Here is a 17,409-nt window from a genome sequence, read left to right as displayed (position 1 = left end):
TGCGATATATCTACATTCCTCTAGTAATAGCCTCCTGTGCATTTCCAATTATAATTGTTGCACCACTTGTGGTCGAGCTTTCAGTTGCGTCGGTCCCAGGCTCGGGAATTCCCTCCCTATGCCTCTACCTCTGGGCTCATTTTTCCTCCTTTAAGACACTTCTTAAAATTGACCTCTTTGACCGAGTTCCTTCCCTGGCTCGGTGACTTCCTTTGCTTTAGAATGCTCCTGCGAAGCACCTGTGGACACTTCATTATTTAAAGGTACTGTATAAACATGTTGCTGTTATAATCCTCCTATGAAGTGTACCCTCAGCGACTACAGCTTGGGAGGCTGCTGAGCATCCACTGAATCCACTGATTGTTCACTCAAAGGTGTTCCCTTTCAGAAAGTGTGCGTGCGTGTGCATGTGTGTGTGCATGCAGACCACTACAAAGAGCAACTGTTAGAGCAGGAAACTATGCCCCTGTACATTTAGCTGTCAGATGGGAAGGGTGGGATGCAGGAGTCACAGCTGTTATCGCCTTCCTGGACTCTACGAACATTGGTGTTTATTCAAGGTGTTTAAAGGAAGACTCGGTACCTCTGTCTGCACCATGTTGACTCTGCGGGATCGTAGCTCTCTGACACAGTTGTAGATATCGACAACACCTTCCCTCTCTGCCATGTCCAACATGATGTCAATCACCATGAAACAGCCTGTCCTTCCAGCTCCAGCGCTGAAAGGAAGAGAAATAGAATAAATATTATCTCACTGACTTCTCCGAGCCGGCCAGGGACATTTAAATGGAATAGAATTATCAATCTTTTCAGCCACTGTAGTGCCTGTGAAATGGCTACAATTTATGACAAATTAAATGACCCTGGATCTGTTAATGGTCTTCATTCATTTGGATGTTGTCAGATCGACACAATTTCTCATTGCATTAGTCTCCTCTCATCTCAAGCCATTTATTTGGAAAATTAAATCTGTGTGATTGCCTCAAATCAATCACACAAAAGAGATAAAGTCTTGCATTTATATAGCGCCTTCCATAACCTCAGGATATTATAGTGTTTCATAAAGCGATAGAGGTCTACAGCACAGAAAAAGCCATTCGGTCCATCAGGTCTACGCCAGTCAACCAAGGAATAATGACAGCCATGGAAGTGAGGGGATGAGGGAGGGATTTGCAGACAGCAAGATCCCAGAGAGAGAAACATAGAAACTAGGAGCAGGAGGCGGCCATTCGGCCCTTCGAGCTGCTCCGCCATTCATTTTGACCATGTCTGATCATCAAATTCAATATCCTGATCCTGCCTTCTCCCGATGTCCCATAAACCTTTAACCCCAAGAGCTATATCTAATTTATTTTTTAAATCATACCACAGTTTGGCCTTAATTACTTCCTGTGGTCACGAATTCCACACATTCACCACCCTCTGGGTGAAGACATTTCTCCTCACCTCAGTTCCTTATTCTCAATCTATGACCATGAGTTCTGGAGTCTCCCACCATTGGGAACATTCTTCCTGAATCTACCCTTCTCACCCTGTTAGAATTTTTTAAGTTTCTATGAGATCCCCTCTCACTCTTCTGAGCTCCAGTGAATAAAATCCTAATCGATTTAGTCTCTCTTCATACGACAGATCTGCCATCCCAGGAATTAGCCTGGTAAATCTTTGCTGCACTCCCTTTACAGGAAGGACATCCTTCCTCAGATAAGGAGACTGAAATTGCGCATAATACTCCAGGTGTGACTTCACCAATGCCTGTATGATAATAACTAGCTAATCTGTTTTGTGATGTTCATTGCAGGAAACATATCTCTTTGGTTACAGGGAGAACTCTTTGAAAAGTGCTAATGGATCTTTTAATCCACCTGAATGGGTACATAGATTTGATTTGATGTATTATTTTCACATGAATTGCTATAGTGAAAAGTATTGTTTCTTGCGCACTATACACACAAAGCATACCGTTCATAGAGAAGGGAAGGAGAGAGTGCAGAATGTCATGTTACAGTCATAGCTAGGGTGTAGAGAAAGATCAACTTAGTGTAAGGTAGGTCTATTTGGTGTTTGGTGTGACCCTTGTTCATTGTCTTCCTGAGCACCACACTAAAGTGTCGGCCTCGCTTGTACGCTAAATTCTCTGGGAGTGGGGATTGGGCCCATCACTTTCTTTCTCAGAGGCCAGAGGGTCAAGACTGAGACAAAGCTGACACCTTCAGAGTGGTAAAGAGTTTGAGGCAAATTTACCAAGTGACAAAAAGTATTCAAGAGCAAGATTTTTAACTAGCTGCATGGGTATGGAATTTTTTTTTAGGGTCAATGAAAGTATAAAATCAGTGCTTTCTGCGTGTAAAACACCAGTTTTATGTCTAGGCATTAAGCTGAAATTCTAAACCCAAGATATATCATCATAACCCAAGATACTATCATAATAAAGAAGTGGTCAATTTATTGCATCGATATTCTTTTTGAAACTTTCAGAAGTGAGATCGATAGAGTTTTGTGAGGTAAAAGTACAAAGGGACATTTTTATGATCCTCATACGCACCAATAACTTCTGGAAAAGAAATTCAAACTTCCAGTTAATAGCTGAAAGAATGATACATTGAGGTTTCATGTATTAAGATTTTTACAGTAACAAATGACTAAAAAACACTATTAATTAAATACTATCTTTGTCAGCAACTTATCTTTAAAATCACAGAATACAATGCTCTTCTAATTCTTAGCCCAATCGGAAAAAAGGCACTTCTCTATATACTTTACAATGTCCTTTATGTAGACATTCAACATTCAAAATCAATTCAAAAAGATTTTTTAGCTCTTGAGGGTTTATTCCTGTTCTTTTCTCTTCTCAGGCTGGTAACTTGCAATCCACAAAATGTCTTAGAACAGTTGGGTTTCACTTTTCTTGTGATTCTTCCTCTAGCCCAAGCTAAATGCGACCTCCCACCCATATTCCTGCATGGTGAACCATACAAGTCTTTTCTGGTTTGCAGCAGCTCTCTCTCTCCCAGATCCAAACTAATTACACTGTCTGTGATATTCAGCCATATTCTAGGAAAGCCTGTAACTTGATCTTTATAATGGCTCCCACTGCCAGGGCAAGGTGAATCAAATGGGCCTTGTAACTAGGTAGGCATACTAATTAGATATTTTTGAGAGATCAAACCACAGATTAAAGCATAATTGTTTACAAGCTGACATTCCCAACACCTTTCCAGAACTTTGGAGACTCACAGTCTCCACTTTTAACACAAGGGCGGCTGCCATTGGCTCCTTTTATTCACAAGGTGTAAATACCTTGCACCTTCTTCTCAGAAACACAATATAAGCCTTGCATTGATCTTCAGTAACCAAACCATCCAGGTTTACTGTCAGGAGACTTCAGAACAGATCACATGATATCCATCAATTGACCTTAAATTATAAATACAGTTCCAAGCTTAAAAAACCTGATAACTGTAACAACATGGAACCAAGGCAGGTAAATTGAACTGAAATACAAATCAGAAAGAAAAGAAAGTTTACTTAGCGGCTGTATAGGGCATTGGTGAGACCGCAGCTGGAGTACTGTGTGCAGTTTTGGGCGCCGTACTTACGCAAGGATATTTTGGCCTTGGAGGGAGTGCAGAGGAGGTTTACTAGGCTGATGCCGGAGTTGAGGGGGTTGAGCTATGAGGAGAGGCTGAATAAACTAGGCTTGTACTCGTTAGAGTTTAGAAGAATGAGGGGAGATCTCATTGAGACGTATAAGATGATGAATGGGATGGATAGGATAGAGGTGGAGAGACTCTTCCCGCTCAGAAAGGACAGTAGGACTAGGGGGCACACCCTCAAGATAAAGGGGGGGGCGGTTTAGAACGGAGTTGAGGAGGAACTTCTTCACTCAAAGGGTGGTGAATCTCTGGAATTCTCTGCCCGTTGAAATGGTGGAGGCTACCTCGCTAAATATTTTTAAGACGCGGGTTGATGAGTTTTTGATAAGAGAGGGGATTAAGGGTTATGGGGAGAGGGCGGGAATGTGGAACTGAGCCACGACAGATCAGCCATGATCTTATTGAATGGTGGGGCAGGCTCGAAGGGCTAGATGGCCTACTCCTGCTCCTATTTCTTATGTTCTTATGTTCTTATGTCACAAGTAGGCTTACATTCTCACTGTAATGAAGTTAATACGAAAATCCTCCAGTCGTCATACTCCGGTACCTGTTTGGGTACACTGAGGGAGAATTTAACATGGCCAATTCACTTAACCTGCATATCTTTGGACTGTGGGAGGAAACTGGAGCACCTGGAGGAAGACCACGCAGGCAGAGGGAGAATGTGCAAACTCCATACAGACAGTAACCCAAACCGGGAATCGAACCCGGGTCCCTGGATTTGTGAGGCGGCAGTGTTAAATAGTGTGCCACCCCCAGATCAGTCACCGGACAATAGAACAGGCTGAAGGACTAACTCATGTGCCCTATGTTGCTATGAAAGAGGCTTCACCTACCTGCAGTGTACAACTATAGGCCCAGCACCTGCCGGATTCTTTGTCTTTACCCGCCGTACAAAGCCCAGCAGCCCTGTAGCATGGTACGGAACACCATGGTCTGGCCATCCAGTGAAGTGGAGCTGTCTGATCTCTCGGATCTCATGTGCGCCTCTCTGTTAGAAGGTGAACAAATTGCATATGTCTTTTTCAAAACCACATAATTACAGATTTGATTTGTTTTATTATTGTCACATGTATCAGTATACAGTGAAAAGTACTGTTTCCCGTACACTATGCAAACAAAGCATACCATTCATAGAGAAGAGAAGAGAGTTCAGAATGTAGTGTTACAGTCATAGCTAGGGTGTAGAGCAAGGTCAACTTAATGCAAGGTAAGTCCATTCAAAAGTCTGACAGCAGCAGGAAAGAAGCTGCTCTTGAGTCGGTTGGTACGTGACCCCAGACTTTTGTATCTTTTTCCCAACGGAAGAAGGTGGAAGAGAGAATGTCCGGGGTGCGTGGGGTCCTTAATTGTGCTGGCTGTTTTGCCGAGGCAGCAGGAAGTGTAGACAGAGTCAATGGATGGGAGACTGGTTTGTGTGATGGATTGGGCTACATTCACGACCTTTTGTAACTCATTGAGGTCTTGGGCAGAGCAGGAGCCATACCAACCCGTGATACAACCAGAAAGAATGCTTTCGATGGTGCGTCTGTAAAAGGTGGTGGAGTCGTAGCTGACATGCCAAATTTCCTTAGTCTTCTCAGAAAGTGGGCTTTCTTAACTATAGTGTCGGCGTGGAGAACCAGGACAGGTTGTTGGTGATCTGGACACCTAAAAACTTGAAAACTCTCGACCCTTTCTACTTTGTCTCCGATGAGAAGTAATGATAAAGTGAAACACAACTGTAGCAGGTAAAGATGAACTGCCTTTACTATTCACATGCAAATTTCACATCATTTTAAAAGTTACTTTTCAGAATAAAGTCAAATTATAATTAGTTCCCGATTTGAGAAATGTAAAATTTGCAAGATAGGAGTTCACACTGAGATAAGAGAGTTAAGATAGCAGGAACTCATTTGCTGCTGGAAAGCTCTTAAACCGATACACCAGGAACTCATATGGTGATAACAGGGATTTGCGCTCAGGTGGGGAGAACTCACGCAGAGATACTAAGAATTCACGTTGAGATAAGAGGATTGAAATTGGAATTCACTCCAGGTGCAACCACCTAGATGTAGTAACCTCGCTTTGTGCTTCTAAGGCTCCACTTTCTGAAAATCCATGCTCTGTGAGAAGGAGCTAAATTTGCGCTTGCAAGCCACAAATTTATGTGTGGCAAGTAGTAACTCACATAAGGCGCTAAAGATTCAAACACTACTCTGACAATCAACAATGTGGAGCAGGCTCGAAGGGCTGAATTTGCCTACTTTTCACAGAATCATAGAATCCCTACAGTACAGAAGGAGGCCATTTGGCCCATCAAGTCTCTACCGACCACAATCCCACTCAGGCGCAATTCGCATAGCCCCAAACATTTATCCTAGCTAATCCCAGAACTCTCCACTCACCTGACGCAGGGGCAAACCCTGAAAGCTTGTGGGTTTACTATCAAATAAACCTGTTGGACTTTAACCTGGTGTTATGAGACTTCATACTGTATTAGGGTCAATTTAGCATGGCCAATCCACCTAACCCGCACATCTTTGGGCTGTGGAAGAAACCGGAGCACCCTGAGGAAACCCATGCAAACACGGGGAGAATATGCAAACTCCACACGGACAAGTGACCCGAGGCTGGAATTGAACCCAGGTCCCTGGCACTGTGAGGCAGCAATGCTAACCACTGTGCCAACCTGCCACCCCATTTGCTCCTTATTCTTATGTAATGCACATTCAACACCCACTCAGGTCGACACAGTGAAAAAGAGCAATCCACTAAACATTCAAATTGTCATGTCATTTTCAAACCCTTGCTTAGATACAATGGGGATGCCCAAACACAATGCTTCAGACGTACACTCAGACAGAACAAGGTATGCAGCTATACCGAACGTTGCTGAGACCACATTTGGAATATTGTGTTCAGTTCTGGTTACCTCATTATAAGAAGGACGTGGAAGCGTTGGAGAGAGTGCAGAGGAGATTTACCAGGATGCTGTCTGGTTTGGAGGGTATGTCTTATGAGGAAAGGTTGAGGGAGCTGGGGCTTTTCTCTTTGGAGTGGAGGAGGATGAAAGGCTACTTAATAGAGGTTTATAAGATGATGAGCGGATTGATGGAGTGAACGTGCAGAGACTATTCCCTTGGGTGGATGTAGCTGTTACCAAGGGGCATAACTATAAGATTCATTGTGGACAGGAGGGATGTCTGAGGTAGATTCTTTACTCAGAGAGTGGTTGGGGGGTGGAATAGACTGCCTGCTGTGATAGTGGAGTTGGACACTTTAGGAACTTTCAAGCGGTTATTGGATAGGCACATGGAGCACACCAGAATGATAGGGAGGGGAAAACTTGATCTTGGGATTGGACATAGAGGGCCGAAGGGCCTGTACTGTGCTGTAATGTTCTATGTTTCTAAGGGTGGATAAAATAGGTTCAAGTCTGTGACCATTTCACCACCGTCAGATAGCCACCAGTTTGAAATTGATAAGAGTCCTTGAATTACAATTCTGGACGTTAAAAAGGCTTACCTTCTCAACTGCAAATGTTCTTATCACATATTCAGCCAACAGTTCTGTCTCAATGGGAGTTACTTTAATGTCACCATAGATTTCAGTGTCATCAGGCCAATACTTGCAGCACTTTACCTGTTGGCACAGAGCAATATTGAGATAAACAACAATTATACGATTTTTTTCTTCTTCTTTCATAGTTCAGTATTAAAACATTTATTTAAAACGGCTGAAGTCTATGCAGATAAAAAAAGTCAATTTATCTCCAGAAATTAAAAAAAAACGCCCAGGGATAATGTTAGAGAACGTTGTCACTGCTTTAGCTTCCTTTATTAGTAGAGGTACAGCTTTAGGAGATGAGTTTATCTATTACTTTGGCAAGCTCCTTTGGATTTTTTTTCCACTGTGGCAGAACTTTATCTCCTGACTGGTTTAAGCTGCTAGCCTCTAAGCCTTTTTTCAGATTTGTGAAATTGCAGACTTGTCCTGCAAATTTTCCACAAAGACAACAGTCGAAGATTTTGTAGAGAATTTATGAATTGCACCTGAATTGAAAATCCATCCTCTGGCTAATTTGCAGAATCCTGGTGCTATTCATACGGAAACGGTGACCTATACAGTCGCATTCCGGGTGCTTTTCACACATCCTGAATGATCTGGACATTGACTGTTCACGGAGATTTCAATCGATGGCATTTTCAGTTTTTCACATTGAACCTGTAACCTGTCCCAGTACCACATTATACTGGAACTGGTTTCTTTTCTTATACCATGTTGTTCCTTATGCAAGAGTAAACATAGAAATTAGAAGCAGGGGTAGGCCACTTGGCTCTTCAAGCCTGCTCTATCATTCATCTTGATCATCATTAATCGTTGAATTCAATATCTTGATCCCCACTTCCTCCCATATCCCTTGATCCCTTTAGCCCCAATTTCTTCTTAAAAATCAGACAATGTTTTAGCCTCAACTACATTCTGTGGTAGTGAATTCCACACAATCACCACCCTTTGGGTGAAGACATTTCTCCTCACCTCAGTTCTAAAAGATTTACTCTTTCTCCTCAAGCTATGACCCCTAGTTCGGGACTCGCCCACTATCGGGAACATTCTTTCTGAATCTACCCTGTCTATCCCTGTTAGAATTTTATAAGTCTCTATGAGATCCCCTCTCAGTCTTCTAAATTCCAGTGAATATAATCCTAACTGACTTAGTCTCTCCTCATATGACAGACCTGCCATCCCAAGAATCAGCCTGTGATGTGGAATCTCAGCAAAGCAAACATGTACACCCTCTTGAGCTGTGAGGAGAAATGTATTCAATTCTAAATTGTTTTCTCAGGACCAGATGAACCCTATTAGAAAAAGGTATGCTTTTAATTCATGATTTTATTTTAAGATTAAGAGGGTTTTCATTTCAGCACTGCAATAAGTCAAACTGTATTTTACTGAAAAGCTGTGCCTATTACAGCAATACATAAAAGTTTCTGCTAAACCCCTCAAGCTTGGTGAGATATCATCAACATTGTGTTTTTAAAAGAACCCATCTCTATTTTGTCTTGCCTACATTTCGGGCACCAACTGAGTCATTAAGCTCCTACATCAATCTCCTCACAAAATGCTCTCTATTGGCATCCTGGTGCCTTGTTCCCTATTGGATTAGGTAGCAAGTGAAGAGTAATCTTTCTCATGTAGAAGGTCAATGCACAAAGTAGGTTCAAAAGCAACCTGGCCATAACAGAATAAAAGATGTCATGGTTGGCTCAGTAGGGTAGGTTGACTGTAACTCTGTTGACCCTCATGTCCCGTCAGCTTCTCCTGGATGGATATTCAGCCATTGGTGATTTGCGTTGGTCTGGTAATCACCACAATCCACATCCTTATGTTTGTCCATTGACAGATCAGAAACAACAGAGGTGGGGACACAGTGATATACAATCAATTGTGAGTTACCCTGGGAAGCCTCAACATTGACTCTGGACTCCATGACGTCTCATGGCAGCAAGTCAGACACGGACAAGGAGACCTCCTGCTGATAACCACTGCTGCCCCCTTCTCAGATGCTGAATCAGTGCTCCTCCATATTGAACACCACTTGAAGGAGGTACTGAGGGTGGTTAGGGCAAAGCAGAATGTACTCTGGGTGGGGAACTTCAATGTCTATCACCAAGAATGGTTCGGTGGCACCATCACAGAGCGTGCTGACTGGTCCAAAAGGACATATTTGCTGGACTGGGACTGACATGATGTGGAGATGCCGGCGTTGGACTGGGGTAAACACAGTAAGAAGTCTCACAACACCAGGTTGAAGTCCAATTTAGAGCCCAGGTTAGGTCCTAAACTGGTTGGACTCTAACCTGGTGTTGTGAGACTTCAGACTGGGACTGTGACAGGTGGTGAGAGAACCAACGAGAGGGAAAAGCACACTTGATCACTTCCTCACATCCTGTCTGTATCTGTCCATGACAGCCTTGGTAGGATGATCACTGCACAGTCCTTGTGGAGACGGTATCCCATGTTCACATTGAGGATAACCTCCATTGTGTTGTGTGGTACTACCACCATGCCCACTGATAGATTTTGAAATGAGCTAGCAACTCAAGACTGAACATCCATGAGGTGCTGTGGGCCATCAGCAGCAGCAGAATTGTACTCAACCGCAATCTGTAACCTCCTGACCCAGCATATCCCCCACTCTATCATTTCCACTAAGCCAGACGATCAACCCTGGTTCAATGAAGGGTGGCACATGCCAGTAGCACCTCCAGGAACATAAGAACATAAGAAATAGGAGCAGGAGTAGGCCATCTAGACCTTCGGGCCTGCCCCGCCATTCAATAAGATCATGGCTGATCTGAAGTGGATCAGTTCCACTTTCCCACTTTCTCTCCATAACCCTTAATTCCCTTGTCTGTCAAAAACCTATCTACCCGTGACTTAAAAATATTTAGCGAGGCAGCCTCCACCACTTCAACGGGCAGAGAATTCCAGAGATTCACCACCCTTTGAGTGAAGAAGTTCCTCCTCAACTCTGATCTAAACTGCCCCCCTTTATCTTGAGGCTGTGTCCTCTAGTCCTGCTATCCTTTCTAACAAAGGACAAAGAACAAAAACAGCCCGGGAAACAGGCCCTTCGGCCCAACGAGCCCACGCCGCCATTTTAACATTACCAGTCCCCCCTCCACCCATGACCCTTATCTATGATTATGGCATTCCACATTGAGGGAAAACTAATTTAGGGACAATTTATTACCTCCAATCAGCCTAATAGCACATCTTTGGGGTGTGGGAGGAAACCGGAGCACCCGGAGAAAACCCACTCAAGCACGGGGAGAATGCGCAAACTCCCACAGACACTGGCCCAAATCCATGTGTCTGCACAGCAAACAGTGATAGTCACTGAGCTGTCGTGTTGCCCAACATCTGGTCCAGTTTAAGCGCACACTAATGACGTGTGGGAAGAATCTCTCTACCTCTACCCTATCCATCCCCTTCATTATCTTATACGCCTCTATAAGATACCCCCTCAGCCTTCTAAACTCCAACGAATACAGACCCAGTATATTTAGTCTCTCTTCATAGTCCAACCCCCTCATCTCTGGTATCAGCCTAGTGAACATGCAAAAAATGAGATGTCAACCTGGTGAAGCTACAACACAGGACTACTGCCTACCAAACAGCAAAAGCAACGATGCGATTCCACAACCTACAGATCAGATCTAATCTCTGTTGTCCTGCCACATCCAGTTGCGAATGGTGGTGGACAGTTAACAAGACACTGGAAGCAGAGATTCCAGAAACATCCCCATCCTCAATGATGGGGGAGACCAGCACATTAGTGCAAACGACACGGCTGAAGCATTCGTAACAGTCTTGGAAATATATCGCCATTCCTTCACTGTTGCTGGGGTAAAAATCCTGAAACTCCCTCCGTAACAGCACTGTGGGTGTATCTACATCATATGGACTGCAGCGGTTGAAGAAGACGACTCTTCGCAACCTTCTCAAAGGAGGCAGTGGCATAGTGGTATTGTTGTTGGACTAATAATCCAGAGACCAGGGTAATGCTCTAGGGACCCAGGTTCGAATCCCACCATGGCAGATAGTGAAACTTGAATTCAATAAGAATCTGGAGTTAAATGTCTAATGACCACCATGAAATAATGGGATTTAATGGGATTGAGGGTTATAGATAGGCCTGGTAGGTAGGGACATGATCAGCACAACTTGTGGGGCGAAGGGCCTGTTTGTGCTGTAGTGTTCTATGTTAAAACAATGTCAGGAAAAACCCATCTCGTTCACTAATGTCCTTTAGGAAAAGAAATCTGCCATCCTTACCTAGTCTGACCTACATGTGACTCCAGGGCCACAGCAATGCGATTGACACTTAAATACTCTGAAGGATGGGCAATAAATGTTGTCCCAGCCAGTGATGCTCACATCCCATGGACAAATAAAAAGAAGGGATGGGCAATGGCTGAGTTGTGGTGTAAAGTCCAGCAGATTGGCCCATGAGTTAGCTCAGCTGTCAAAACAAGATAGGAGAAAAGCAGCACCTCTTAAACTCTCAGAGTACCGCAAACGGGTGCTAATTGATCCCTGCAGAACAATAAACAGTGACTGAGAAAGCCTGATAAGTTGCCTCCCTTCATTGCAGGCAAGGTTTAAAATCACAATTTGCCGCACTTCCCTTTGCTAAAGCCAGCTGACATTCTGCTTCCAGCAACACTATCAACAAACTCTTCACCAAGCTGCTGCCACTTCATAGCAACAAACTGCCTTCAGCATATTGATTACCACAAAAGGTTTCATTAATGTGCCATTAGAAGGCAGCTTGCACTGAATCAGCCAATCAGTCGACTTCATTAATTAGCTGATTGCCTTTTGATTTTTAAACAAATTACGGCCATGAAAATACAAAATGAAAACCCTTGCTCTCTGATGGTTCTTAAATGACTTTGCTCCCGCTCTGCTCTCTCTCCTGCCAAAGAGTGGCCACTTTCTCTGCCGCTTCTCATTACCGCGCTCCATAATTGGGCTATTTGTCCATCAATCACTGTTCAGTTCGGGGCGCTGATAATTGTACATTCGGAATTAGGTGATACTTCAGTCAAAAAAAAACAACAATCTTTCTGATTTAAAAATCTGCACACACACACACACACACGCACAAAAAGATACAACGCACTCCAGGTGAAAAGGAATCTGCTTGAACCGAACAATAAAGAAACCCCAGCATACGGTGGAGAGGTGAAACAAGTGGAAAGAGCTTTGGAAAGAAAGACAGGCTGATGTTTTTAAATCTGTCGGGAAAGCATAGAAATTACAACGCAGAAAGAGGCAATTTAACTATTGTGTCAGTGCCTGCGTTAGCTTTTCAATTGGAGCCATCTACTGTAACTCCCTCACCCAACCTTTTCAGAAAATGCATAGATTATCAAGTAAGCATTTCTCTGTTCTATACACAAGGAAAAAACACTGTAGAAGTCAGGAATAATTTTGCTCATCACAAGGCTGACCTTGCTTACAACAGAAAGAAACTCAGTGGCATTTTTCTCTGTAATGTAACAGTTGCGTAATGGGACAGTCCAAGTGAAAAGAAGGTGGGGGATTTTGTTTTTAATTCATTCATGGGACATGAGCGTCGTTGGTTGGCCAGCATTTATTGTAAGAAGTCTCACAACACCAGGTTAAAGTCCAACAGGTTTATTTGGTAGCACAAGCCACTAGCTTTCGGAGTGCTGCTCCTTCATCAGGTGAGTGGGATTTCAGTTCACAAACAGGGCATATAAAGACACAAACTCAACTTACAGAATAACTCCACACAGACAGTGACTCAAGCTGGGAATCGAACCCAGGATATGAATGCAGTGGAATGAGCACAGAAGAGAGTTAGAAGAATGGTTCCAAGGATAAGAAATCTGAGTTATGAGAATAGATTGGAGAGGTTGGGACCATTCTCCTTGGACTGAAGAAGGCTAAGGAGATTTGATAGAGATGTTCAAAATCATGAGGAGGCTGGACATAGTAGATAGGGAGAAACTGTTCCTGCTCTTAAAATGATCAAGAAAAAGAGGGAACAGATTTAAAGTGATTTGCAAAAGGAGCAAATATGATGCGAGAAAATAGTTTATCAGTGGTTCGGCATTATGTGATGGAGACAGGTTGAATGGAGATATCGAGGGAGCATTAGATGATTAATTGAGTATAACATTGTGCAGAGGTACAGGGAAAAGGCAGGGAATGACACTAAGTCATGATGCTCGCTTGGAGATCTAGTGCAGACATGATGGACTGAATGGCCTTCTTTTGCCTCAGATCAATCTTCTTTGAGTAAAATTGCTGACAAAGTCACTGCAAATACAGTTTTTTCACTGATACCCATGATTTCAAGGCCCATGTATTGTCAAAGATTCCTACAATTTTGATAGATTTGATGCTAAACAAACACCACCATGAAGTATACACTATAAACTAATGAGTGAGCCTTCAGCGCTGCGTTCATCACAACACCCAGATAATTACTCATTTTGGATTTTCCCTCCTGGCTCTTATCAATCTATTGAAAGAAAAATACTGATGAGCTCCCTGCAGCTTGAAATCTGGTGGGACGTATGGAATTTGACTCCACTGTACAAGATTAATTTCTATCGACCGATGGGCTTCCTTCAAAAAACAAAGAGAATTCAGCTTTCAAATACTTCTCAATGTCATCGTGATAACAAGAGGCTGTCAGAAAGGCTGGGTTGGTGGGACAACAGCGTCTCCCACTATCCCCACGGACTGGACTCTTATTCTCTAGAATTCTACTGCCCCACCCACCATGGAATCGGAGCACCCAGGGGAGGACAACGGAAATGTCCTTTGACTTCAGGCAGGAATTTCTGATCTCGCTCATAAAATCCGATCCATTGTGTTGGTAGCAGTGCGACACCTCTCAAATTACATCCGGAGTTGAGGGGGTTGAGCTATGAGAAGAGGCTGAATAAACTAGGCTTGTACTCGTTAGAGTTTAGAAGAATGAGGGGAGATCTCATTGAGACGTATAAGATGATGAATGGGATGGATAGGATAGAGGTGGAAAGACTCTTCCTGCTCAGAAAGGACAGTAGGACTAGGGGGCACAGCCTCAAGATAAAGGGGGGGCGGTTTAGAACGGAGTTGAGGAGGAACTTCTTCACTCAAAGGGTGGTGAATCTCTGGAATTCTCTGCCCGTTGAAGTGGTGGAGGCTACCTCGCTGAATATTTTTAAGAACATAAGAACATAAGAAATAGGAGCAGGAGTAGGCCATCTAGCCCTTCGAGCCTGCCCCGCCATTCAATAAGATCATGGCTGATCTGTTGTGGCTCAGTTCCACTTTCCCGCCCTCTCCCCATAACCCTTAATCCCCTCTCTTATCAAGAACCCATCAACCCGCTTCTTAAAAATATTTAGCGAGGCAGCCTCCACCACTTCAACGGGCAGAGAATTCCAGAGATTCACCACCCTTTGAGTGAAGAAGTTCCTCCTCAACTCCGTTCTAAACCGCCTCCCCTTTATCTTGAGGCTGTGCCCCCTAGTCCTACTGTCTTTTTTGAGCGGGAAGAGTCTCTCCACCTCTATCCTATCCATCCCATTCATCATCTTATACGTCTCAATGAGATCTCCCCTCATTCTTCTAAACTCTAACGAGTACAAGCCTAGTTTATTCAACCTCTCCTCATAGCTCAATCCCCTCAACTCCGGTATCAGCCTAGTAAACCTCCTCTGCACTCCCTCCAGGGCCAAAATATCCTTGCGCAGGTGCGGCGCCCAAAACTGCACACAGTACTCCAGCTGCGGCCTCACCAATGCCCTATACAGCTGCAGCAAGACCTCCCTACTTTTATATTCAATCCCCTTCGCTATGAAGGCCAGCATCCCATTCGCCTTCCTGACCACCTGCTGCACCTGCAAGCTGGGTTTTTGCGACTCATGCACAAGGACCCCGAGGTCCCTCTGCACCGTCGCCTGCTGCAGTTTTTCGCCCCGTAAGTAATAGTCCTTCCTACCATTCTTCCTACCAAAGTGGACCACCTCACACTTGCCAACATTAAATTCCATTTGCCATTTCCTGGCCCATTCGCCCAGCCTATCTAGATCCTTCTGCAGACTCTCCACACCCTCCGCACAATTTGCCTTTCCCCCAATCTTGGTGTCATCAGCAAATTTCGACACCCTGCACTCGGTTCCCTCCTCCAGATCATCTATATAAATGGTAAATAGCTGAGGCCCCAGCACCGACCCCTGGGGCACCCCACTAGTCACCAACCGCCAATCCGAATAGCACCCGTTGACCCCCACTCTCTGCCTCCTATTTGACAACCAATCCTCTATCCACGCTAACACCCTACCCCCAACTCCATGTCCCCTGACCTTCTGCAATAACCTCTTGTGAGGTACCTTGTCAAACGCCTTCTGAAAATCCAGAAAGACCACATCCACCGGCTCTCCTCTATCCACTGCCCTAGACACATCCTCATAGAACTCCAGTAAATTTGTCAGACACGACTTCCCTTTAATGAAACCGTGCTGCGTCCGCCCTATCAAGCAATTCCCTTCAAGATGCCTCGCAATTTCCTCCTTAATGACGGATTCTAACATTTTACCTACCACAGACGTTAAACTAACCGGCCTATAATTCCCCGCCTTTTGCCTGGCACCCTTCTTAAACAACGGCGTAACATTAGCCGTTTTCCAATCTTCCGGCACTTCCCCGGAATCCATGGGTTTTTGATAAGCGAGGGGATTAAGGGTTATGGGGAGAGGGCGGGAATGTGGAACTGAGCCACGACAGATCAGCCATGATCTTATTGAATGGTGGGGCAGGCTCGAAGGGCTAGATGGCCTACTCCTGCTCCTATTTCTTATGTTCTTAAATTACAGATGGCGCATTTGCTTTGTGGGCCTGTCTTGTTTTTCTGATTGGAGATTTGGTGCTAAAAGCAAGGCTTTGCTACCTGCTTGCATTTTGACACAGAGGGCAGAATTTTATCACTCATACGGAGGTGGTTTCAGGGGTGGGAAGGCATTCTGTGTGCTATCTGGACTCTCACCACTTTTTACAGATGCACCACTGAAAGCATCCTTTCCAGATACTCCGTCTACACTTCCAGCTGCCTTGGAAAAGCAGCCAACATAATCAAAGACCCCAAGCACCCCAGACATACTCTCTCCCATCTTCTTCTGTCAGGAAAAAGGTACAAAACTCTGAGGTCACACACCAACCGACTCAAGAGCAGCTTCTTTCCTGCTGCTCTGCTTTTGAATGGACCTACTTTATATTAAGTTGACCTTTGTTTATACCCTTGCTATGACTACAAGACTACATTCAGCACCCCCTCCTTTCCTTCTCCATTATGTACTCTATGGAGGGTATGCATAGCACACAAGAAACAATACTTTTCACGGTATCCCAATGCACGTGACAATAATAAATCAAATCAAACAGAGGTGGGATATGACTGGTAGTGGCAAGTACCCAATTAAGATCAATTAAGTGTCCAATCGTGGGAAAATTGGTGACCATCTCCCACTGCAGCTGAAGCCTGACAGCCTCCAGGCAGTAGATCCAAAGGCCAGTGAGGCCTCCTTTAAATCCCTACCTCTGGAGCTGTGGGGATCAGAGGGCTGGAAATAAGGCCACAGTGTTGCCCCTTCACAACAGCTAGTTTGACAGCTGTGGCCATGCTTAGTTTTAGCAATTCAAAAGATCTTCAGAGTTTGTCTACATCTTGACACGTCCTCTTGTTCACCTTCCTACATCAGCATCACCACCCTCTCCTGGTGAGGATGCCAGACACCCCACAGCGCTAGGTGCTCCTATTGGCCCTCCTACTCGCGGACTCTGCCTACCATCACTAATTGGACAAGATTCTCATCTGATCCCAAGGTCTAAAGATCTTCTAAGTTGAGAAGATTCTGCCCCAGATTCCAGCTTGTGGCACTGGGTGCCCGACAGAGTTCAAGGAATGGAGTTTGGAGAGGGTTGCTGGACTCCAGAACTGTAATAAGGAAAAGGAAGATGCTGGAGGGATTTAAAAATAGATACTGCAATATTACATCTGAGCCAAGAGCTGCTACATCAGTGATGAGAGAACAGGACGGAGTGAAACACAGGATGTGAATGGCAGAGTTTTGAGCAGAAGATTATGAAATATATATGATCGACTCTGGAAGTGGCAACCTAGCTTTAATGAAGATTTACCGGAGAATGGGCTAAGGTACCAGAGATATTACTGAGGGGGAAG

The 17,409-nt window shown here is 44.3% G+C and overlaps 1 protein-coding gene across 8 annotated transcripts in view; it reads right to left on the bottom strand.

Moving 5' to 3' along the window:
- The window catches only part of LOC145346831 (receptor-type tyrosine-protein phosphatase mu), an 834,856-nt gene that overhangs the window by 33,816 nt on the left and 783,631 nt on the right, over nt 1–17,409 (bottom strand). For all 8 annotated transcript variants that reach the window (XM_080194637.1, XM_080194638.1, XM_080194639.1 and 5 more), the window contains 3 exons: nt 7,161–7,277; nt 4,490–4,644; nt 584–719 (listed from right to left, as the gene is read on the bottom strand). In XM_080194637.1, coding sequence (XP_080050763.1) covers nt 584–719; nt 4,490–4,644; nt 7,161–7,277 — 408 coding nt within the window. The remainder of the gene's footprint in view (nt 1–583; nt 720–4,489; nt 4,645–7,160; nt 7,278–17,409) is intronic.

The sequence above is a fragment of the Carcharhinus amblyrhynchos genome, chromosome 8 (assembly GCF_965287045.1).
Source record: "Carcharhinus amblyrhynchos chromosome 8, sCarAmb.v2.hapA, whole genome shotgun sequence".
Lineage (NCBI taxonomy): Eukaryota > Metazoa > Chordata > Chondrichthyes > Carcharhiniformes > Carcharhinidae > Carcharhinus > Carcharhinus amblyrhynchos.
Note: the sequence above shows the minus strand (reverse complement) of the source record. Positions and strands in the feature narration are given on the sequence as shown.